The sequence below is a fragment of the Pinus tabuliformis genome, chromosome X (genome assembly GCF_031772625.1).
Source record: "Pinus tabuliformis cultivar Carrire ecotype Pingquan chromosome X, CPIR1, whole genome shotgun sequence".
NCBI classification, from domain to species: domain Eukaryota; kingdom Viridiplantae; phylum Streptophyta; class Pinopsida; order Pinales; family Pinaceae; genus Pinus; species Pinus tabuliformis.
In genome coordinates, this window is record NC_142308.1 from 658,902,038 (window position 1) to 658,928,173 (window position 26,136).

Sequence of the window (26,136 nt, forward strand, 5' to 3'; positions counted from 1 at the left end):
GTTGGGGATATACAAGATCCTCAAAATTCTCTGATGGAATCCTCATCATAGGGTTCACTAATCTAGAGAGGAAGCAAGTGTTTCAACAAGAACTCCAACTTATGGAATCCATGAGATGATGATATGATGACATGAAGCAGATCAAGGGATTGAAGATCGTTTCAATCAAGGAAGCTGTTGGAAGAAAACTCGATGACCTAAAGGTAAAATAAGGTATGTATGATTGTGTTTAATATTATAATGTCATGTCATATGGTTGTAGGTAACATGGATCATTGCTTCTATCTTAAGAAGCATGATCAAGAGAAAAAGGATCTCCTCCTCTGAAAGGATGCAGGAAGGCATAAGTCACACTAGATGAAATCAACATAATATGTCCTCATATGAAGTATGAGGTGATTGACTACAATGAAGAAACTCTGATTGAAAGCTACTGGGAATGGAATGTGTGAGGAAGGAAGAGATAGTGAGATATGCAACCATGATGAAGGCAATCAATATCCAAAAGACCAAGAACATTTCAATAGGAAATCTCCCAAAAAGATATGAAGACTCTGATGAAAGTCTAAAAAAGATGAAGACCCTTGACAATGGATATCTTTGGGAGATATGTCAATATGTGTGCAGGATGTTGATACCTACAGAAAGATGTCATGATGAAGAGCCACCTAGTAAGGTACAATTTGATTTAATGATATATTTGATTTCTTGAATAATATTTGGATAAGTTCATGTAGGGCTACTTACAAGTACAACTAGCATTCATGTGATGAATGGAAGAAGCATGATGAGACATAAGTAGTCATATGATGAAGGTTCCAAATATGAAGAAGGCCACTGTCCATGAAGAAAGGAATGACATGACGAACTAAGGAGGAAAGTGATCGATGTCTGTTTCCCTATCAAGAAGAAGTTCGAACAAAGACTTCATGACATCAAAAGAAAGAAGGAGATCAAGCAGCTGGAGGACCCACGAAGAAGAAGTTGTTGATGAATGGACAAGTCCCTAGCTAAGAGGGAGTTATAACAATTTCCCAATTACAAAGGAACTTGGACAAGTACCTTGTCAGGGGATACTTGGGCATGTCTTCCTCGATCGAGAGGAAGAGATAGACACAACATTCTTGTCTTCACTTGGGAAGAAAGAATGGGAGGATTGGGTAATCATCTAGCATCCGATACTCTTTGAGGATGTGTAGGGCATCCAAGACAAGAGTAGGCAAGAGGACCGATATTCTTTGAGGTCTGGGAACCCAAGATAAGAATAGTCCTAGAAGGTCATACTCAGTGAACACCCGGGTGGGTATGTACCTTGAGAGACAATGACTAAGGTGTCTATAAGCTATTGGTCTCGCCAACATTGTGCTCTGATCTATTGAGAGATAGAGCTGTCAGTCAAGGCCTTGTTGTGGAAACAATGTTGGTTACTATGATGCTATAACAGATGGATTGCCAATCCAGTTTCTCTTATGTGAATTCCTCAGATTGGAAATGTCCAAACACCTTGTAATAATGTATGAATACCTCCCTAGTTAAGAGGGAGTGTTGAAGAAAGTGTAACTAGGTTCGGTCTTCATATGGACTAAGTAATTATTACTCTATGTAATGAAGAGACAAAGACAAAATATATTTTGTAATGTTTGCCTCATGGGTTTCATGAGCAAGAAGTTTTATAGGTCAAAGACTTCTTCTTGATGTCTTTAGGGATTTGTCATATTGTCATAAATATAGTTTAGAGAATTGAAGTATTGTTACACTTGAAGAAAAAAAAAAATTTATTTGTATGCTCCAAGACCTTGTCAAGAAGCTCCATAAAGTCGGCTTGAAGTATGATCAAACTACCTCTTGATGAAGTCGGCCTACCCAGAGAAGATAAGTCAACCTAGAAGAGGGAAACAATCCCTATATAAAGGTGGAACTGCGTCCTGATTTGGATATCGAATTCGATGAAGCTCTGAGATCAATTGCGAAGAAAAGGTCAACGTTCTAGTACATTGGTAAAAGGCAACTCAACGAAGAACTAAAGGCAATATAACGCAGTGATTAAAGTGCTATGTTCTGGGTCTGTACCTATCTCACATCTCTGAGATAGGCGGAGGTTCATTTAAGGAAAAAGACAGTCACGAAGTCTGCCATCAGTGCTGGAAAGAATTGCGAAGAGGAGAGACCATACCACAAGAAATAAGGACTGTGGAGAACGAAAAGAAGAGGCAACATAAGTCTCTATCCTGATCTAGAAGAAACCAAAATATATACAACGAAAAGGGAAAATTTGAATTGCGAAGAGGAGAGACCATACCACAAGGACTACGGAGAACAAAAAGAAGAGGCAACATAAGTCTCTGTTTTGATCTAGAAGAAACTGATATATATATATATATATATATAGAGAGAGAGAGAGAGAGAGAGAGATAGAGAGAGAGAGAGAAAAGGAAAAATATTTTCACAGTGAAGAAAAGAACTTGACACGGTGTATCAAACGTGCACAAAAGAGATCGAAAAGGGAGTCTTCAGAAGACTGAGTTTAAATCTAAGGAAGACTAGAAAGAAGCCTACCATCAAAGGCTACTGGACTTGGGACTGAGTTTACCTAGTTCTGGTGCAAATCAGTGCAGAAAGGAAGACCAACATAAGGTGACTAAAAGGAGCAAGTGACAAGGTCTTGGAAGCATGATAAAGTCAAGGGTCTAGTGTTTGGAATTTGTCAATCAAGGCTTCAATAAGAGAAATTTAAAGAAGGGTTTTCCTCTCTAGGAGAGAGAGGTTTTGCCCTGGCAAAGAGCCAACATCTTGTGTTCTTTTCTCTTGTGTTTTGATAACAATTAGATGAAGTAAGAGAACATACAATACTAATAATAAGAAGAAGATCGTGTTAACAAGAAAAGTAAAAGTACTTCACAAATTGTTATCATGCTAAGAAGAATATCATTAACTACATTAGCCCTAGATTCTTCAACATCCTCCTACATAGTCGAACGACTTTAGTGCTCTTGATTAAATACAAGTTCCATACCCTAGTATCCTAGGTGCTCTTGATTATTGGGAGTCTCCCCTACATAGAGGGTTGGTTCTCTTGGTTAAATACAAGTTCCATACCCTAGTACATGACAAAATCCAATGGAAACATTGCAATCCCCCCAATCCTGAAATCCTGAAAAAATGATAAGTCTGCTGGGTTTTGAGTGAGATCTAAAATTCTACTTTCTCCATATGAAATCCAATGAGGGTGTGAAATCCAATGAGGGTGAAACCACTCTTAAACATCCTGAGTCATTTCATGGTAATGTTAAAAATTTAAGTAAAAGGATGAATCCTTTTACTTTAAGAATTTAACATTACCATGAACTGCATATCAACACTAGGGCCATAGGCTTGAACATTAGGCTGCCCCACTCAAAAAAAATTCTTTCCAATCTTCAATAACTCCCTCTATCACTCTTAAATTGGTAGGGAGCGAAAATAAAAAAATAAAAACAAAAAATAAAAAAAAGAAGTGAAAAAGTCACTTTATCGTTGAAACGTGGTTCTACGACCTGGAAACACGTTTCAGGACATACTGGGCCACATTTCCCCCACGTGAAACATGGAAGTACGGCCTGAAACGTGTTTGCAAGCCGTACCAAATGCGTTTCTGCATTTTTGTATCATTTCTGCCCAGAAACGGGCTTAGGCCTAGTGTTTCCTACAACATAGAATATCACCTTTCTCAATTAATTCCTGTTAATTAATCATTTTCCCCAAGTTAGACTTAGGAAAAATTTAATTACTGATTAATTACCTTAATTGAGCTGTCTCTTGGTGTAATATCCCTAAGGAAAATTAACAATGATAAACAAAGCATGCATAGCAAAAGCAACACAATTTTTTCACACAATTCAATACTCGGAAATACTCCAAAAACTGCATGGAACTAAGCCATTTTATTATAATGCAAAAGGGTGTACAATATAAGCTCAGAATGTATGCACCTGGGCTTGCCCAAGGCAAGCTAACAAGGCCTAGGTGATGAAAATGCCTGCTCAGTTGCTAGGAAGATGCTCCCCACAAATGCTCTGCGTTGGACCTAGAAAACTGCACTGTTGGCTGGAAGAAACTGCTGTTTGGCCCTCCTCCGGTGCTCAGAAAATTCTGGGACCCAGGAGAACCCAGAAAGGGTTTGGTCTAGTTTTGACCTCCGAAATTCGCCCCAATTTCCACGCTATCCTCCAATTGCTAGGCAAATCGACCCTCCAGAAAATTGCACTGTTTGAAGCCCCCAAAATGGCAGCAAAGCCCAGCGAAATTCCCCTCTGGAAGTCCCCACAAGAACCAACCTACTCCAGCACCCAAATCAGCCTTCTCCCAAGCTCCCACGTGTGGCACGAAAACACCACTACGCAGGCCCACGCAGTCCCTAATGGTGGCTCAATGGCACAACTGAACTCCCTCAAAATCGTGCCCAGATAACACTCCAAATCTCTTGCAATTGGTGGCCCAAATCACTCCCGAAAAGCTCAAGAGTTCTCAGCTCCACAACCAACTTCTCCAAGTGATGCATGTTTCCCTTACTACGCCCAATTTGCTGAACCAGCTCCACGAATTTGCTAGATAAACTCTCAACCAACTTCCAACGTAGTGTAGATCATCTTCTTGGGCTGACACTCAAAGTCCACTGAAGGTAGGGTGAGATTCTCGCATGAAAATCTCGTGTGCTCAACAACACATGCAGACTTGGCTCTCAGCTCAAGCGTGCTAGGTGAGTGTGAATGTCAAATGATCAAAAAGTCCCCAAAGTGATGAATGCACCTCCTATTTAGCCTTGAGCCTCCAATTCTCCATGTGGGCCCCATACATCAACCCACTCATCTCTCTTCCCTCCATGAGTGCATATTAGCCAAGGGGAGCATATTTCCTTTTGGGGGTGGCCCCCACCATCCACTAGCAATTCGATTTTCTCCTTTCCCTTATGTTGGAGTCTCCTTTTGGCCCAAAATTGCAAGTGGGGCCTCACAACCCACTTTTCCTAAGTTGCAACCCAAAATTGGCAAAATTGATCAAAATTGATATTTCCCTTAATAACATTGCTAAGTAGGAATATCACACTAGGTGTTTTCTCCTATTTTTATTTTTTTATTTATTAATTTATTTTTTTTAATTCTGGGTTCTGGAGTTCTAGTGTTTCTAAGCCTCTTTGATCAAAGTCGAGACTAGAACCCCTGTTTGATGCTACCCAACCATAAAAAACTAACAGGCCCGAGGCACCTTCAACAAGCAACAATTTCAGTGGGGTGACACCCTTCAAGGTACAATATCCCCTTATTTGAAGGCCAGATAGATGTAGATGCTTTGAAGAAATGGTTAAATATGTTAAAGGACTATTACTCTATCTAACATTTTTCCAACAATGAATAGATTGGTGGGAAGGTTATTGGGAGAACCACAATGAAGATGAGCTTCTGATATTCAAGGTGGGACCCACTTGGGTGGGCTTGGTTGATGCCCTCAAGGAGGAATTCTACCCTATAGGGAACTATGCTGACGAGTACACAAGATGTAAAACTCTACGATAGGAGGGAGATCAAATGGTGCTAGATTACATTGATATTTTCCATGCCTTGAGCTCAAAGTTGGGTGTTAGAGACTTTGAGTAGCACTTGGTTCTAAACTATCATAGTTGCTTACATAACTACATTTAACAGATATGGATTTCTTGGGAATTTCCTCATCGAGAGCTGCGTATCGATATGCTGTCAAAATTGAGCAAAAAGTTAAATACAGGTATAAGCGGGTGTTTGGGTCTACAAATCTACCACAATAGAAGCCTAGAAAAGGGGGCCCTAACTCACAATATAAGGAATAGAGCAAGGAGAGCCAATCTGAAGACAACCGCCCCAAGTCATAGGTAAAGAAGGGTAATGTGATGTCCAAGGACATTGGAAAGTGGCGCGAGTTCCATAAAAGCCCTTAACACAACACTAATGAATGTCGCTCAAAACAATCATTGTTGGTTGAGCTTAAAAAAAAGAAATAGACTTTGATTTTGATTCTAATACTGAGTAGGATAAAGAAAAGTGAACAATTAATGTAGAAACCAATGCTACCATCACGACTACGAAGTTCCAACTAGAAGAGTCAGAGGAGCCTAAGGAGGGAGAGTGCCTCTTTCATTCATCGATGTGGGTGAAGGGGATCCCATTACAGTTCATTGTTGACAATGAGAGCCAAAAGAACTTGATCTCAACCAAAGTTACCAAGAGATTGAAGTTGTCGATAGTGCCACAACCCCATCCATACACCATTGGTTCGTTGAGATAGGGACGATACATTTGTGTCAGGTTTCAGCCAACAATGCTGCCTGCCCTATGGCATCAAGCCCTTCAAAGATGAGGTACAATGTGATGTCGACCCACTTGAAGTTTGTGATGTTCTTTAAGGACAACTTTCTATGTGGAAACACCATATTGTTTATGAATTCTGTCCTTGTAGTGTCATTGTTCCTCTGGGAGGTTAGCTCTACAAGGTATCATAATTAGTTTTGGCTACTACAATTTCATTGATCTTAGCAGAATAATGCTGAAAAGTAATCTCTCAAAATGAAAAGTTTATCCTTTTCATGGTTTGGTTAGAAGATGAAAGGAAGGTCACTGCAATCACTACTGCTTCGACATGTGGCCTCTCTACATAGTAGAAGCACTGTTTTACAAAACGGCCGAATCGACTCCGACTCGGCCGAGTCGAACCGAGTCAATGGCCTGGGGAGTGACTCGGCGAGCTAACCGGTCCGGTTGACCGAGTCACATATGACTCGGCCGAGTCATCCAATGACTCGGCCGAGTCATATGTGACTCGGTCAACCCTGCCGGGTCCGTTATGACTCGGCCGAGTCACTTTTGGGACGGCTGGGCAGCGTAAATGATAAAAAAATTTCACTTTTTTGGTAATTTTTGACAAAGTTAAATGCAGTTTATGGATTCCAAAGGGTAATAGTAATTTGTTAAATGCTTTTGGGGTCCATTTCCCCCTCCCAAACCCTATTTAAGACACCCAAATGCTCTCATTCACTCACAATAGTCTTATGCATTTGAGTGAGAGTCTTCTTTGAGAATTAGTGAGCAGTTCTTGAGCTTGTTTTGGAGCAGCAGTGAGGAGTCTTGGAGGAGCATTGTAGCTGGAGTGAGGAGCTTCTTGGGCAGCCATTTGGAGCAGCATTGAGGAGCTGATTCTTGGAGCAAGCTTGAGGAGGCAGTTTGTGCCTGGAGGTATTTTTTTCCACCTCTATAAATCTGTTTTTGCTTAGTAAATTTTAGGTGCATATCAAGAAAGCTTAGAGAGTGTTTTTTGTCAAATAAATGAACATTGAATCAATTTTTTTTTTTTTTTTTTTTTCATTTTCAGATTGTTTTCCTAGTCAAAAAATGGCACCTAGAGCAAAAGATCCTGCTTGGGCATATGTTGAAATGGTTGATAGTCAGATGCATTGCAAATTTTTCCATAGGAAAATTAAGGAAGGTCCTGGGGGCATTAATAGGCTGAAACAACACTTGGTAGGGATTAGAGGCCAAATTACCCCATGTACCTCATCAGAAATTGGGGAGATTAGAAAGAATTTGTTGGCCAACTTTGAGAAATTTAAAGAAGATAAGGCTAGGCAAAAAGAGATACAGGCTGAAATTGGGAGGAAGAGGGAGAGACAAAAAATGATGGCTACCAACCCCCACTATGATTTTGAGGGTTCTTCCTCTATCCCTCAAACTGAGGCATCCAACCCTTTCCGTTATGTTCCTCCCTCTTTTGGTTCTGTTCAAGATAAGGGAAAGGGTAGAATGAATTTGACAAAGGGTGATGTGACTATCAAAAGTTATTTCACTCCCTCCTCTCCATCAGATGCACATGGTCCTGAAGTTAGTAAAGGTCAAATTCAACCCACTTTAGATGACCATTGGAAGAAAGAATTGAGGGAGACTGCTTGTGACTACATAGCTAGATGGTGGTATGATGCTGATATCCCCTTTAATGCTGCTCGTTCACCATATTATGAGCCTATGTTTGATGCCATACATGCTGCTGGAAAAGGCTTCAAAGGCCCTACTATGCAAGAGCTAAGGGGGTTTCGTTTGCAGAAAGAAATTCAATCCATTAATGAGTATTTGCAAGAGTTCAGGGACTCATGGGCAAGAACAGGGTGTACCATCATGTCAGATGGATGGACTGATCAAAGAAACCGTACCATCATAAACTTTCTTGTCTTCTGCCCACAGGGAACCATGTTTTTAAAATCAGTTGATGCATCTGATAAGGTAAAAGATGGCCACTTGTTGTTTCAGCTATTGGATCAGGTTATTGAGGAGGTGGGGGTGGCTAATGTTGTTCAAATCATCACAGATAATGACTCTAACTATGTTCTTGCTGGTAAACTGTTAGAGGAAAAACACAAGACCATCTTTTGGACCCCATGCGCTGCACATTGCATAGACCTCATGCTTGAGGATATTGGAAAATTAGATTGGGTCAGAAACACTGTAGATCATGCCAAAAGCATAACAAAATTTATCTACAATCATACACTGGTTTTGAGTCTCATGAGGAAACACACTGGAGGCAAGGATATTATTAGGCCTGCCATCACTAGATTTGCTACACATTTTTTGACATTGCAATCTATGCTTTCCCAACATAGAAACTTGCAAAAGATGTTTTCCAGTGATGAATGGAATCAAAGCAATTGGTCTAACAAACCAGAAGGCAAAGAATTGAAAAGGAAAGTCCATGAAGAAACTTTTTGGAGAAAGGCAACAGAGATTGTGAAGCTTGCTGAGCCACTAGTTAAGGTGTTGCGGTTGGTGGATGGGGAAAGGTTGGCTATGGGCTTCATTTATGAGGCTATGGATCAAGCAAAGGAGCAAATAAAGACAACATACAAGGATAGAGTGGCAAAGTATGGGCCCATTTGGGCAATCATTGATGAAAGATGGAACAATCAACTCCATCGCCCTATACATGCAGCTGGGTATTTTTTGAACCCACAGTATCATTATAAAGCTAAGGAGTCAGGAGCTTTGAGGGGGGAGGTCAGAGATGGACTGGTTGATTGCATTGAACGCATGATCCCATCGGAGTCTGATCAGCTGGAGATACATCAACAGGTCACATCCTTCAGCAATGTAACAGGTACCTTTGGGAAGAACCTAGCAAAGATTGCAAGAGAAGCAGATGAGCCAGGTACAAAAATTTCAATTTTCAATTTCTTAATGGTTTTACAGTTTTACTTTTTTTATTAAAGTTTGTTAAATCATTTATAATTTGAAAGTTAGATATAATTTGTAATTTTGTTGAGCTTCAACCTTCATCTAACTCATAATTCATTACACTCCTATGTTTTTTGCAGCACAATGGTGGGAGGCCTTTGGTGGCCAGTGCCCTCAATTGCAAAGGTTTGCAATTCGTATCTTGAGTCAAACTTGCAGTGCATCTGGGTGTGAGCGCAATTGGTCTGTCTTTGAGAGGATTCACACAAAGAAGAGAAACCGTTTGGATAAAAAACGGTTGAATGATCTAGTTTTTGTCCAATACAACCTTCGGCTCAGACGAAACCAATTGCTGAACAAAAGACCTGATTCAGATCCCATTGTGTTGGAAGACATTGATCCAACATCAGATTGGGTAGTGGAGAGTCGTCCACCAGAGTTTGATCCTGATGAGGATCTTGATGAACTTGAACATGTTGTTCAACTTCAGCGTGTTCAGTTGAATGCAGATCCCAATCCACCAGCCTCAGTCTCACAGCCAGCAAGGACTCCAGTTGTAGGTGCTTCCTCTGCTCAGCCACGACAAAAGCGCAGCCGCATATCTACTCTATCTCAGCTTGCATCTGCTGCACAGCTTACTAGTGGTACTGGTACCACTTCTACAGTTGCAGTTGGAGACGATGATGATGATGAGGAGCCATGGGGCCCCTTGTCTGACTCTGATGATGATGATCCAGAGATTGGTCGAGATGATCTTGGCTCCTCTGGCAGTAGCTACTAGCCAGTAGAACTAGTATTGCAGTTTGGTCACCATCACAGTTTACTTTTGTTGTAGAGGCCATTTCTAGCCTCCTTGGTTATTTGTATTTTGTTTTCAGTCTTTGATCATGTATGATAGTTGACTATGTATTGCCATTGGGTACCATTTTGATATAGTGGATTGGTTCATGAGCCTACTTTGATCATATGTTGTCTTCCATCTATATTATAATGCTGTGTGTTTGGAAACATGAATAAAAATCTTTAAAATTATGTTTAAAATATTTAAAATTATGTTTTTTAATAAAAAAAATAAATATTTAATGTATTTTTTACAACGACCGAGTCATTGAAATCGAGCCGGCCGAGTCATTATCGTTTCGGAGTCGGAGTCGGAGTCTTAAAACATTGAGTAGAAGCATGTGTGTCACGCCCCTATCCTGGCGGTGATCTTTCAACCGCACATAGGCAGGTGCGGCACCGCTACCCAATTTCTTTTCACCAATACTAATGAGTATGGACTACGCCTAACATTCAACACTTAGTTATTTTTCTTCAATTACACTAAGCATTCATCATTTTACACAGCGGAAATAACATTCATCATCATCATCATAAATATGCATAGCGGATAAATCTTCTTTTAATGGGAGGGGAAACTCCCTGGTTAGAGTCTGCCCAAATAATAATATAATAGTCTTTTACAAGTATTTTACATATGCAGCCTTTGCCAGGAAACCCCAAGATTCACCTTAACAATTCTGCCAAAATACAACAATTCGGCCTGCTCGTTCAGCAGTGCCCACTTTCTGTCGTTGAGGGTGGCCCACGCCCGTGTCGTGCAACTCGCCCTCAGGCAGAGGCACCCTCGCTCGTCAGGGTCGCCCACCCTAGGTCACCCTTTTGTTTAGCAACGCCCTTCCGTTCGTTCAGGGTTGCCCTTTTGTTCAGCAGCGCCCTCGTTCGTTCAGGGTCGCTCTTCCGTTTAGCAGCGCCCTTTCGTTCGTTTAGGGTCACCGTTCTGTTCAACAACGCCCTTTCGTTCGTTCAGGGTCGCCCTTTCGTTCAACAGCGCCCTTCCGTTTGTTTAGGGTCGCCCTTCTGTTTAGCTCGTCCGGCAGACGTGCCCCACTGTAGCTCGTCTGCATAGAACTTGCCAAAACTCTGCATTTTCTATTTCTTCAGCTCGGTATTGAGGCCCTCGATCCGCTTGCACCTTGCCCTCCTTGTTTGTTCTTCTCCTTAGCTCGTGCACCTTATGTTTGAACTTGCCTTTGGATCATATGCTTGATGCCTTATCCCTCCAACTCGCCCTCCAATATAGATGCGTCCTTCAAGAGGTAAGGTGGGTCGGCCTACCTAGGTCGACCATATAAATCGCCACATAAAATATAAAAGATGCGTCAGTTCACCCAACTCGTTGCTCTGCATGTCGGCCCACCGACTCGTCTATTTTTCGACACTTCTTATAAACTCATTGCACGTTCCCATACATTTTCGGTTTTTCGACTCCAAGTAGCTTGTCACAACTCGTCATCGCAACTCGTCGTCGCATGCTCGTTGGGGCGCATTTAACAAAACGCACCCGCTTGTCATCGCAACTCGACTCATCGCCTTTAACTGAAGTTATGTCTCTCCCGCCACTCGCCGCACGTGTGCCCAACTCGTGGTCATGACAAGGTGGATAGTATCATAGATAGTTTACTTCAAATCTGTAGCAAAATCTATAGCGAACTAATAATTTTTTTTCCAATCAAATTTTTGAAATGCAAAGGGCCAAAGGCCTATTGTGGTCAACGACCTGAAATAGAGAAATCCCGAAAATTTAAGTATGTGTGGCTAAGAGCCTCTAAAAAGGTGTGGCCAATGTCCAATATTAGAAAACTAGCTTTGATACCTAATGTGATAGCCAAACCTGGCTCACTAATAAAGTATCCACAACCTTGGAATATAAAAATATCCATTAGCATAAAAAAATTAATATATAAATGTATGAGAGAAATTGATATGATAGTACAAGTGAAGACCTCATTATAAATACTAGGCGGGAGTGCCCTTTCATTAAGAGTCGCGTCTTTTAGTTGGGACATGTCCTTTCTTTAATTATAAGTTATTATTTAATGAGTTATTATTATTTATATTATTTTATATTTATGTTCATAACAATTTGACACTACACATTATGTTATATGAAAGGCATGAGACCATGGAGAAGCCCGTCTCAAACTTGGGTGCAAGCTCATCCATTTCAGTAGGGGCTTTTGCACTCCCCACAAACTGCTACTGTTGCTGTGGCTTTGCCCTTCTCCTTATTTATCTTAGTCTGAGAAGCATAGCAGCCAAGCTTTTGACACTAGAAACACTTGATTTGGCTGAAGTCCTTTTTGCTCTATTCAAGGAACCTGAATCCTTTTTCTTTCCTTTCTTACCCTTTTCAGGTTCTATTTTCTTACTATCCTTCTTCATCCTATTGATGAGGGAAAGATTCTGCTCTTCCTCCTGTATATGCGCAATGTTGTCCTATCTTTGTCTCCTCCTAGATGAAATTATTCCATAGCTTCTCAAAGGTGGAAAGCTTATCTCATGCATAGACACTATAGACAAAAGGGTGCCAAGAATATGAAAAAAAATTCAAGGCAATGGTTACTAACTATTCATTCTGGACCTCTTTTCTAACTGCTACAAGCTGACTACAGAGTTCAGTGATCTTCATCAAGTAATTAGCTTTGGTATCTGTCTTGCTTATCTGTGTAAGTCTAAGCTTTTTCCTCCAAGGCATCTTCCAATTGGTGACCTCACTTTCATATAGAGTGACTAGAGCATCAAACATCTCCTTGCTTATGGTATTCTAGGCAATGTGATGGATCAAGTGATTCTTGATATAGTTGAGAATCACATTCTTTGTATTGGCCATCTTTCTTTTATATGTTGCCAACTGCATGGGATTGGTAGGATCTACAACCTTGGCTTCCTCAAAATCCCGAAGATCATGCTCCTTTGACAGCATTCGTATTTGACACTTCTGCAGATGAAGTTGGAGGGACCCTCCTGTTAGAAAATGTAACTAGGTTTGGTCTTCATAACTGTATTTGTACTTGTATCAATGTATATTTTGTGGAAAAGCAACAGAAAGAAAAATAAAAAAAATTATTATTATTATTTTTCTAGATAAGCATGTTCTTCATGCTTCTAGGGTTTATTTGAGTCAAGAAGAAATTTTGCCATAAGTCAAAGACCCATTTGGACAATTTGTAATAAAATAAGATTATTATTTTTGAGTTTAGAAAAGTCTATTTGACCCCCAAGACCAAGTCGGCCCTGCCAAGGAAAGGTCGGCCTAGAAGAGGCCTAATTCGACCACATGAAAGGCTATAAAAGGAAGAGACTTTGACCTCATTTGGACACACTTCTCACAAGTTCGATCATCTAGCAAGAGAAGAAGAAAAGAGGTGCGAAGGATGAAGAAGAGAGAGAAAGGCAAGCGAAGAAGGAAAATCTTGAATTTTTGACTATTTGGCTTCCTCAAAATCCCGAAGATCATGCTCCTTTGACAGCATTCGTATTTGACACTTCTGCAGATGAAGTTGGAGGGACCCTCCTGTTAGAAAATGTAACTAGGTTTGGTCTTCATAACTGTATTTGTACTTGTATCAATGTATATTTTGTGGAAAAGCAACAGAAAGAAAAATAAAAAAAATTATTATTATTATTTTTCTAGATAAGCATGTTCTTCATGCTTCTAGGGTTTATTTGAGTCAAGAAGAAATTTTGCCATAAGTCAAAGACCCATTTGGACAATTTGTAATAAAAGAAGATTACTATTTTTGAGTTTAGAAAAGTCTATTTGACCCCCAAGACCAAGTCGGCCCTGCCAAGGAAAGGTCGGCCTAGAAGAGGCCTAATTCGACCACATGAAAGGCTATAAAAGGAAGAGACTTTGACCTCATTTGGACACACTTCTCACAAGTTCGATCATCTAGCAAGAGAAGAAGAAAAGAGGTGCGAAGGCTGAGGAAGAGAGAGAAAGGCAAGCGAAGAAGGAAAATCTTGAATTTTTGACTATTTGTGCTCACATGTGCGAGATTTTGGGGCAACTGTACGAACTGCAGGTTTGAAAATTGCAGGGCCGAAGTTCTGAACTGGACAAGTTTGACTAAAGTTGACTTTGAGGACTTTGACTTGTTTAAGGAAGGTGTTTTTGGAGGGCTGACTTGGTGCTTGAGGAGGTCTTGGTCTTGGTCTTTGGGTCTTGGATGTCTCATATTTGATCTGATTCTATAAGAAGAGAATAATTTTATTGGGTTTTTCCCTGGCTTGGAGCCTATATCTTGTGTTCCTTTTGTTCTTGTGATCTTCATGCATTTTATGTTTTGGAAATTGTTTGATGAAGAAATAATACAGTAATAAAAAGCCAACATAATTTCACAAGTAATTATCAAGTAAGAGGAATCAACCCTAATCTACAAACCCTTTGATTTCTCAAAACTTCCAATCTGTCTTCATATCTAAAAGACTAAATGTAGTCATACTGCTGCCCCTGGAACAACATGCTAGACAAAACAGATCATCAACTTAAACAACTTATCATAGGTTTATAGCGCTTTTATTAAGCATGGATCCTAGGAATCTCGACCCTAAAACCTTCTGAAAACTCCCTATCCCAGGCGGAAGGCTTACCATCCATACACAGATAACTAGAAGGTTTCAACAAACACTCTATGACACCATGTCAGAAATCAGACCATTGTAAGCAGATTCTGCACTCTTGAAATTAACTTAATTTATAGTCTCCTAGGTAGCTAAAAACTGAAAACATCAATCAAAATAACAGCTATAGATTATGTTACGAACATTAAACACACAGATCTGAACTCTCAAAAGAGCATCACTGTTTTTTATATTAAATCTGAAACAGTAACCTAAAATGTTATAGCTCAAAAACTCAATTTCTCAACCCACCACAGTGGCTTGCTCTGCGTCTCTTTTATAGACTAGGAAGAAGAGAGAAGATACAATATAACTGGAGTCTGGACACATGTAAAAGTGCCCTCAATTAAGAGTTGGAACCTAACCCTAGTCAATACTGCTAGTGCACCCTCCCGCACAGGTAACAGTGCCCGAGTTAACATGCCTCAACTGGAGGATGACTGAAGCATGTATGTATGCACATTTCTTGGGATCTGTGCACTCACTCAACTCCTCATGCACACACACTAACTACCTAGTTATTTGTGCCTCCCCCCCAAAGCATAGATGATGCATGTTGATTTTTGTAGTATCGGATGTGTTCTAGCCACAAAATTTTGTGGAGAGGCTAGAATACATGTATTCTCCAAAACCCAGAAATCGTTTATGGAAATTCCACCTAGTGACGACTTAATGGTTCCTAAGTCCAAACTTAGGGAATCTAGTTAATTAAAGGGTATTAATTAAGTCATGGTGAGAATCTTTTAGAAAAAGACATGGATTGATTTCTAGTTAATATTAGCCATTGATTATGTTTTAATCTTGGCCATTGGTGCTCCAACAAAAGATTATAAGAAGAAGTCGATGGGTAGATGGAGAATACACCAGAGCTGATACTCAGTTGTTCAAGCAGATTGATTTTCTTAGTGGCTGAAGTTCGGCAAGAGAAAATCGAATCAGAGAGTGAGTTGCAGGTGGGAGAGAGAGGGCATCAGCATAGTCTGAGAGTGCAGGACAAATCTGGAGGGGGCAACACAGAGGAGGGACGCAAATCATTAGCGCAGAAGGGTTGACGCAGAACCTACGCAGTCACTCTACAAAGAGTGACACAGAAAGGCCAACACAAGGGGTAGGAGGTCCTCTTCGGGGTCAGAGAAACGTTGTGGAGTGAGAAATTCACTAGTAAATTTCTCTCAGTGACTCTTTCTCTATTTTGTCTTGTACAAAAACTATCGTTGAAGATTAATAAAAGAAACCCTCATCTGCTGCACTGGTTTTTCCAAGTTGGGTTTTTCCGGGGACAATTGTCCAAAAACAATTGTGTCATTGTGGTTATTTATGTGCTAGTATTTTCCTTGTATTTACTTTCCGCAAAATTTTGTTTGTGAAGGTTGTAGTGTATGTATTTTGATATTTGCTGTAGAAAACTGCAAATAATTTGTTTAAGTAATTTAACAAATAGAAGAAATATTATCAGTGACTGCAGTAGGATTTGGGATCACAAAATTTTCACATGGCATCAGAGCATTGGTAAAGCAGGAAGAGCTCAGTTGTAGATGGGAGAAGGATTTTGAAAAGTGTTGCCTAGGCAGCAGTTCGAAACCCCAGAGAGGCTCTGCAGTCCATTTGTTAGGTGAGCACATTTTTTCGTGGAAAAATAATTCTCTGAGTGAGTCGACAGAGAATAAAAGTTTCCAGATCAAGATTTGTCAGAGTCTGAGGGAGTAGTGCAACAATTTCCACATAGAGCAATGAATTCAGTGTTGGGAAGGAAGTAGCACAGAAAATTATGGATAATCAACAAGCCTCAGAATTATCTTCTAGATTGGAAGATGAGTTTGCGTGTCTATCAGGATCGACTTTAGCTGGTGTCTGGTATATTGATCGCGAAGCTTCAGCTCACATGACTGGAGTAAGGGAATATTTCTCAAGCTATCAAGAGGAGCAAATGGACTTCCAGATCACTATGGGCAACATAACTAAGTGTACTCCAGTAGGGAGAGGCACCATAGATTTTCAGACGGAAGCAGGAACCAGTACTAGTGCCATGAATGTACTGCATGTGCCAGTATTGGGTATGAACCTAATTTCAATGTCCTAGTTGCAGGACAAGGGATACAATGTATACTTTGTGGGAAAGAAAGTATATGTCAAGCATCCTACCTGGAAGAAGGTGAGAGAGATTGGGGCTCGAAGCAACAGGCTATATAGATTGCAGATTGATTCTCTAATGGCATTGATAGGTAGTGATAACAATGGTAGGAAGGCATTGAATGAACTATGGCACAGGAGGATGGGACACCTATACCATGGAGCACTCAGGATGCTCAGAGAGACTGTAACAAGAGTTCCAACTCTCAACACCGAGCATGATGATCTATGCCGAGGATGTGTACTTTGAAAGTACGCAAAAGCAACGTTTCCCAGAAGTGACAGCAGAGCTAATGGCGTGTTGGGATTGATACACTCAGATATTTGCAGCCCTATGTCCACCAAAGCTCTTAGCGGTGGCGAGTATTTCATCACCTTCATTGATGACCATTCCAGAAAAACCTAGATGTACTTCTTAAAGACCAAGGATGAGGTCTTTGATCGGTTTCGAGAGTTCAAGGCTCTCGTAGAAAACATGACAGGGAAAAAGATCAAGGTACTGCATTTAGATAATAGTGGAGAATACACGGATAAAGACTTCACAGATTTCTGCGCAAAGGAACGTATCAAAAGAGAGTGGACAACTCCCTACAATCTGCAGTAGAATGGAGTAGCGAAGCGGAAGAACAGAACTATAGTTGGGGCAGCAAAGGCCATGTTGTATGCTCAGGATTTGCCTATATTCCTATGGGAAGAAGCATGCAACACAACAATGTACATTCAAAACAGGACACCTCACAGAGCTTTGGGGAAGAAAAGCCAAAGGGAGTCTTCATCGAGAAGAAACTTGAGGTAAGTCATTTGAGGATATTCGGGAGTGTGGCCTATTGTCACATTCTAGATGAGAAGCATAGTAAGTTGGATCAAACTACAGAAAAGGGGTATCTCGTGGGATACAACGAGACCTCAAAGGCATACAAAATCTACGTTCTTGGCAACAGGAAGATTGTAGTGAGGCAAGATGTAAAATTCATGGAAGATAGAACTTTCAGAAAATCTCGAGAGATGCCTGCAGGAGATCAGTCATCAGATGTTCCTTTAGTCCAGCAACAATAGGGATCGCAGGTAGAACAAGTAGGGGGACAGTCACAGGATTCGAGTACAATGACTAGTACCAGCATCTCCTCAAGGGCAGGAGATCTAAGAAGTTGGCAGCAGACAAAGATGCAAGTACATGTACAAGAACAGATTGAACCTCCCACCACCAGTGGTAGGACCAGTAGGGAAGTGCGTCAGACCTTGAAGGACGCAAAAGAGTTTGTTGAAGCTTCTAGAATCGACAAGAGGTAACGCAGGCAACCTGACAGATACCAGGCCTTGGTGGCTCAGGGTGCAGAACCCTCCAGTTTTCAGGAAGCCGCACAACATCAGATGTGGGTGGATGCCATGGTAGAAGAATACAATTCTATCATGACAAATGATGTTTGGGAGGTGGTGCCTAGACCAAAGGATAGATCAATTGTAGGTTCCAGATGTATCTACAAGATCAACTACATTGCAGATGGCAGTGTAGAGAAGTATAAGGCTAGATTCGTGGGAAACGGGTATGCACAAAAAGAAGGAATAGACTATGAGGAGACCTTCGCCCCAGTGGCTAGATATATCTGTATCAGATTCGTCATATCCCTAGCAGCGCTGATGGGATGGGAAATTCACCAGATGAACATCAAGACAACATTCTTGAACGGGGTGATAGAAGAAGAGGTGTTCATAGAGCAGCCTGAAGGCTTCAAAAATCATGAGAAGCGCACTCATGTATGCAGATTGAAGAAAGCCTTGTATGGGCTCAAGCAGGCACCCAGGGCGTGGTACAGTTGGATTGACAGTTACTTGCAGTAGTTGGGATTCATCAAGAGTGATGCAGATCCCAATCTCCACTATCTGATGGTGGAGAATGAGCCTCTCATTTTGGTTTTATGTAGATGATCTGCTTTTGACAGGATCATCGAGGCTCATAGAGGATTGCAAAAGGAACCTTGCAACAGAATTCAACATGAAGGATATGGGGCTGATGCACTATTTTTTGGTGTTGGAAGTATGGCAGAAGAATGGGGAAATCTTCCTTGGGCAAGGGAGATATGCTACAGAATTTCTGAAGAGTTTCAGAATGCATGATTGCAGACCCATGGCAACACCTAATGAAATGACATCTAATATCAATGTGCTTCGACCTATCATGAAATACTAGATTCTCAAAGAGTTTTATGCAACTTTGATTATCACAGTGAACGCTGGTCGCTCCCATTTTCTTCCTGAACAAACTCACCAACAATTTCCTAAGCCATATGGCCTTACACGTAGCTATGGTAACCGCCATATATTCTGCTTCTGCTAAGCTCAGTGCTACTGACTTCTGCTTCCTACTACACCAAGAGATCATTCCCGATCCAACGCTGAAGCAATACCCAGAGGTACTTTTCCTGTCCACTGAGCTACCTGCCCAATCTGCATCTGTGAATCCGCTCAACCTGACGTCATCTCCTCGAGTATATTTCAACCCGAGCCTGACTGTTCCCCGCACATATCTAAGAATGTGCTTAGCTGCTGCCCAATGTACCCTTTTTGGTTCCACCATGAACTGACTAAGGGTATTGACAACGAAGCAAATGTCTGGCCTGGTGTTGACCAGATACATGAGTGACCCAATTAGTTGTCTGTACAAGGTGGGGTTGACTTCCTTGTCCCCTGAGGCATCTATCTTTTTCTAGTTGGTAATCATGGGTGTTGCCATGGGTTTGCAATCTTGCATTCTGAATCTCTTCAAAATTTCTGTAGCATATCTCCCTTGCCCAAGGAAGATTTCCCCATTCTTCTGCCATACTTCCAACCCCAAAAAATAGTGCATTAGTCCCATATCCTTCATGTCGAATTCTGTTGCAAGGTTCTTTTTGCAATCCTTTATGAGCCTCGATGATCCTGTCAAAAGCAGATCATCTACATATAAAACTAGAATGAGAGGCTCATTCTCCACCATCAGATAATAGAGATTGGGATTTGCATCACTCTTGATGAATCCCAACTGTTGCAAGTAACTATCAATGTGACCGTACCACACCCTAGGTGCTTGCTTGAGCCCATACAGACAGCTAATTGGGTCACTCATGTATTTGGTCAACACCAGGCCAGCCATTTGCTTCGCTGTCAATACCCTCAGTCAGTTCATGGTGGAACCAAAAAGGGTACATTGGGCAACAACTAGGCACATTCTTAGATATGTGCGGGGAATAGTTGGGCTTGGGTTGAAGTATACTCAAGGAGATGACGTCAGGGTGAGCCGATTCACAGATGCAGATTGGGTAGGTAGCTCATTGGATAGGAAAAGTACCTCCGGGTACTGCTTCAGCGTTGGATCAGGAATGATCAATTGGTATGGTGGAGAATCCGTTTCAATAGATTCTCAACAGCAGTAGTTGAAAAGGAGTTGTAGTGCAGACGCAGTAATTGACAACAGTTCAGCAGGGTTAGCAACAACATAGATGCAACACATATCAAAGTTACGCAGTTGTTGGTGGGCAGCAACAACCAGACATCAACAGCGTGACAAGAGATGATGTAGAGATAGAGTGATGTTTTAGTAGGTTGCAGCACTAGAACACATTCCTCGCTAAGAGAGAGTGCTGATTTTTGTAGCATCAGATGTGTTCTAGCCACAAAAGTTTGTGGAGAGGCTAGAATACATGTATTCTCCAAAACCCAGAAATCGTTTCTGGAAATTCCACATAGAGACGACTTACTTCAAATAATTAACTTTTTTTTAATGGTTCCTAAGTCCAAACTTAGGAAATCTGATTAATTAAAGGGTATTAATTAAGTCATGGTGAGAATCTTCTAAAAGGAGACATGGATTGATTTTTAGTTAATCTTAGCCATCAATTATGTTTTAATATTGGTCGTTGGTGCTCCAACAGAAAATTATAAGAAGAAGTTGATGGGTAGATTGAGAATACACCAGAGCAGATACTCAGTTGCTCAAGCAGATCAATTTTCTCAGTAGCTGAAGTTCGGCAAGAGAAAATCGAATCAGAGAGTGAGTTGCAGGTGGGAGAGAGAGGGCATCAACATAGTCTGAGAGTGCAAGACAAATCTGGTGGGGGCAGCACAGAGGAGGGATGCAGATCATCAGTGTAGAAGGGTTGACACAGGGCCTACGTAGTTAGTGCGCAGAGGGTGACGCAAAAAGGCCAGCGAAAGGGGCAGGAGGTCCTCTTCGCGGTCAAAGAAACGCTGTGGAGTGTGAGAAATTCACCAGTAAATTTCTCTCAGTGACTCTTCCTCTATTTTGTCTTGTACAGAAACTATTGCTGAAGATTAATTAAAAAAACCCTCATCTGCTGCACCAGTTTTCCCAAGTTGGGTTTTTCCAGGAACATTGTCCAAAAACAACTGTGTCACTGTGATTATTTATGTGCAAGTATTTTCCTTGTATTTTTTTTCTGCAAAATTTTATCTGTGAAGGCTACAGTGTATGTTTTTTGATATTTGCCGCAGAAAACTGCAAATAATTTGTTCAAGTAATTTAACAAATAGAAGAAATATTATCATTTACTGCAGTAGGATTCGGGATCACCAAATTTTCACAATGCATGCGTCTAACTGAAATAAAAAGCGGAACTGAACTGTCAATTACTAAATCTGGGACAACAATGAACTGAATGTGACAAAACAGGAAATAAACTTTGAGCATGCACTGATGTAGAAAAATGAACTAAACTGCCTATTATTAAATCTGGTACAGCAATGAAGTGAAAGTTGGAAAATAGGAAATAAACCTTCAGCATGCATGCACCCTCTCCTTCCCAACATAAATGCACCTTCTTTCTGCTCTGCAGTGAACAGGAACCTGGGAAGACTACTGATCCTTCCCAACATAAATGCACCTCCTTCCTGCTCTGCAGTGCACAGGAACCTGGGAAGACTACCGCATGGACCTCTTCCTTTGTGTGCCCTAGTGCAGTGGAGAATACTGACCGAGATAAACTGGTCAAATCTAACAAAGTGCAGTATCACTTTACTTATGATCTTTCTTATACAACTATAATACATTTACACGGAGTGACGTTAGTTAAAACCACACAGCCAAGGCAATTTGGTAGTTAACATATCATTTTTACATTAGTTCATAAACATCAAATGAATCACATTAGCACAAACACGTTTACATGTGATAACATTATGCAGGAGTAAAATAATGTACATGGAATATTAAGTTGTCAATTGGAGAGTAATACGTTTTCAATTGCAAAATTAGCAAGGTTTTCAATGAAAGTATGTTTACCAAAATCCTATTAACAGTGAAGTTTTCTGTAGGCATCTTTGCTTCTTTTATGTAGAAATGTTTGTGTTTTTGCTTTCTTTTATATACATATTTTATATGTTTTTGGTTTCTTTTTTTCCACTTAGAGTTTTCCTTTAATAGTTTATTTAGGGGAGATTTTTGTTAAATAAACTGCTTATTTATTTACTTTCTATGTAGCAGATATTGACACTCCATATTGGAAGAGATATAGCTCAAGATCTCTTGGGCTTCAGAGTTCAATGATTACGAGGCCAGCGTGGTTTGTTTTAACAAAATTTCGAGAAAAAGGTATTTCTACATTGAATAAGAACTTTTTATTGGGGTTAGCTTTTAAATGATTAGTCAAATGCAAGATGGTGATTGATTGACTCTATGCTAGTAATTTCTTTCATTTAAAAAGAGGAATTGTTTTATTAACTTACAATATGATACATATTTGGGACTAGTCAAATAGCCAGAATTTATAATTCTTATCATAGCTGGATTCTTCATATGACATTGACTCTTTGACTCAATAATAAATCCTAAGGCTCTCAATGGGAGCCACTAACAAATAAACCTCTTGCTCATGAAACCCAAGTAGCAAGGCATACAAAAATAATTTTATTTCTTTTATTTCATCATTTACAAAGATCATGTCATTATGAAGACCAAACCTAGTTACACTTTCTTCAACACTCCCTCTAACTAGGGAGGTATTCATAATGGTACTTGGTCATTATCAATCTGAAGAATTTCTCGTAAGAAGAATGGGATTGGTAACCCATCTGTAATGCATCATAGTAACCAACATTGTTTCCACAGCAAGGCCTTGACTGACAACTCTATCTCTTATTAGATCAGAGCACAACGTTGGCGAGACCTATGACTATAGACACCATCATTGTCTCTCAAGGTACATACCCACCTGGGTGTTCATTGAGTATGACCTTCTAGGACTATTCTTATCTTGGGTTTCCAACCCTCAAAGAATATCGGTCCTCTTGCCTACTCTTATCTTGGATGCCCTACACATCCTCAAAGAGCATCGGATGCCAAATGATTACCCAATCCTCCATTCTTTCTTCCCAAGTGAAGACAAGAATGTTGTGTCTATCTCTCCCTCTCAACTAGGGAAGATATGCCCATTCCTGTAAAGGAATGTACCCAAGTTCCCTCTAACTAGGAACTTGCCCAAGCTCCCTCTCAATTAGGGACTTGTCAGAGCTCCCTCTTAACTGGGGACTCTCCTTTTCATCAACAACTTCTTCGAGGGTCCTTCAGCTGCTTGATCAATTTCCTTCCTTGATGTCATGAAATTCAGTCGAGCTTCTTACTTGTAGCGCATTAGCCTTGATCACTTTCCTTCTTGGTTTGTCATGTCATTCCTTTCTTCATGGAAAGTGGCCTACTTGATACATATGTGGAACCTTCATCATATGGTTACTTCTTCCCCATCATGTTTCTTTCAGGAATTTCCATCCACCACATGAATGCTAGTTGTACTTTAACTTACAACTTTTGTTCCTGCATGAACACATCAGATATTATTCAAGAAATCAAAATATAACATTAAATCAAATAGTACCTTATGAGATAGCTCTTTATCATGACATCTTCCTGTAGGTGTCAGAATCCTGCATACATGTTGACACATCTCCCAAAGATATCCATTGTCAAGTGTCTCCATGTTTTTCAAACTTTCATCAGAGTCTTCATATCTTTCCGGGAGATTTACTAGTCAAATCTTATTGGTCTTTTGGATGATGATCACCTTCATCAGGGTTGCATATCTCACGGTCTCTTCCTTCCTCACACATTCCATTCCTAGGAGCTTTCAATCGAAGTTTCTTAATTGTAGTCAATCACCTCATACTTCATATGAGGACATATTATGTTGATTTCATCTAGTGTGACTTATGCCTTCCTGCATCCTTTCAGAGGAGGAGATCCTTTTTCTCTTGATCATGCTTCTCAAGATAGAAGTAGTGATCCATGTTACCTGCAACCATACGACATGACTTTATAATATTAAATACAAGCATACATACCTCATTTTACCTTTAGGTCATCTAGGCTTCTTTCAACAACTTCCTTGATTGAAAAGATCTTCAATCCCTTGATCTGCTTCATCATACCATCATCCCATGAATTCCATAAGTTGGAGTTCCTGATGAAACACTTGCTTCCTCTCTAGATTAGTGATCCCTTCGATGAGGATTCCATCAAAGAATCTTGTATATCCTCATCTGGCAGTTGTTTCCTTTTTGACTTGATGTATGATGAGCCTTGTCCTAGATGACTTCGTCCTTTCCTTCAATGTCCAATGAGGTTCCCAAGAGCTATATCCTTCATGTTTGGTTGCCATGGATTTTGTCCTTCATGATTCCCATGGTGACATTATGAGCTCTTGTTTCTAATGCTTCCATGATGCCACGATGCATCTTATTATCATGGTCATATCTCTAACAAAAGATTTAGGAGCTTATGATAGGACCCTTTTGTCAGGGATACTATCTCAATCATAGTAGAGATCTGTTACTCCCTCTTTCCTTGGCCCTTTTCTTCAACTTCCTCCATCTCTCCAGCGATATGAGCTTTCTTTTCATAATCTTTCTATAGCATTGTTTTGTCTTGTTTGAGGATCAAACTTTGTTAAATTATGGTATGTTCTATGCTTAAGAGCAATTTACTTCAAATTTTCTTATTAGCCCAATATCAATTTCCAGAATAGCAATCACATCAGCATGACAGTAAAATGCAGATAGAACATAGATGTAAATAGTAGAAGAGAAGCCAAGACAAGAGACACAAGATCTGGCTCCAGCCAGGGCCAAACCCCAATGCGAGGAAACCCTTGATCAATTCTTCTTATATTCTTCAATAATTCAGCAGAGAGAGAGATAGTACAATTACACAAATCTGTAATTTTATGACAACTACAACAAAACCCTAACCAACAAAGTCAAAGCTGGTCAAATAGGTCAGAATTGACCTCAAATCAACCTCAGTCAACTCGGCCTCCAACAACAAGAATGTACAGCCCAAAACAGTCTGAAATGATGGTCAAACTGTAGTCAACGCAGGTACAGGTCTACGGCCAGCCGTTGACAGTCAACGCTAGTCAAAGGGTGGTTAAAACAGGTCAACGTTTGCTGCCCAGAAATGAGGCTAGCCTAGGAGAGGCTGCCCAACCCAAACTATAGTCAAACTATCCTCCTCGCTGGTCAACACAGCCAAAACTGTCCACCTGCACCTCAGTCAACCCAAGTCAACGCTGCCCTAATCAGATCTGCGTCCTCCTTCTTCCCACGTGTGAGAGACCTGCTCCTCCTACGCATACCCAATCAAGCTAGGAGAGAGAAGAATGAGATGATGAGATGAGTGTGTTTATGCCACAAGGTCTCCTCCTTTTATATGCCACGTTGAGGATAAGCTGGGGGTGTAAAACACTGTTTTGCTTGCTAGCCGACCTTGACAAATTGTCAAGAATACAAATAAATTCATATCTCCATGAATACATGTCGGAATCGGATGATTGTTAGATCAATCCTACACCTCTCGATGAGAGGAATCCAAGAAAAATATCAGCTGCCATAAAGAAGGTGACTCACATGGAGTTTGGCCGTAGTTGTCAATTTTAACAATCCCTCTCAACTAGGGAGAACTCCATCTACTAATCCATCTGTTTGTCGATACTATCTGCCATCAATGCTCTGCTTTGCACTGCTCTGCTGAACTATGAAGAAGAAGAAGTAGTTGTCAATTTTAACAATCCCTCTTAACTAGGGAGAACTCCATCTACTAATCCATCTGTTTGTCGATATTATCTCTGCCATCAATGCACTGCTTTGCACTGCTCTGCTGAACTATGAAGAAGAAGAAGTGATCGAGAATGTATCATACCATCCTCTACTGACCCGAAGTCAGTCCCAGATAAAAGAGAGTGTCTAATAGCACTCTTATTGACCCGAAGTCAGTCCCAATGAAGAGAGTTTGTCATACCACTTTTACTAACCTGAAGTCAGTTCCAATTGATCC

At 40.5% G+C, this 26,136-nt stretch overlaps 1 protein-coding gene across 5 annotated transcripts in view; it reads left to right on the plus strand.

Annotated features, from left to right (window-relative positions):
• LOC149141688 (uncharacterized) overlaps positions 1 to 26,136 on the plus strand; it is a 312,782-nt gene that overhangs the window by 57,833 nt on the left and 228,813 nt on the right. For all 5 annotated transcript variants that reach the window (XM_089447689.1, XM_089447688.1, XM_089447687.1 and 2 more), the window contains one exon: positions 22,297 to 22,404. In XM_089447689.1, coding sequence (XP_089303815.1) covers positions 22,297 to 22,404 — 108 coding nt within the window. The remainder of the gene's footprint in view (positions 1 to 22,296; positions 22,405 to 26,136) is intronic.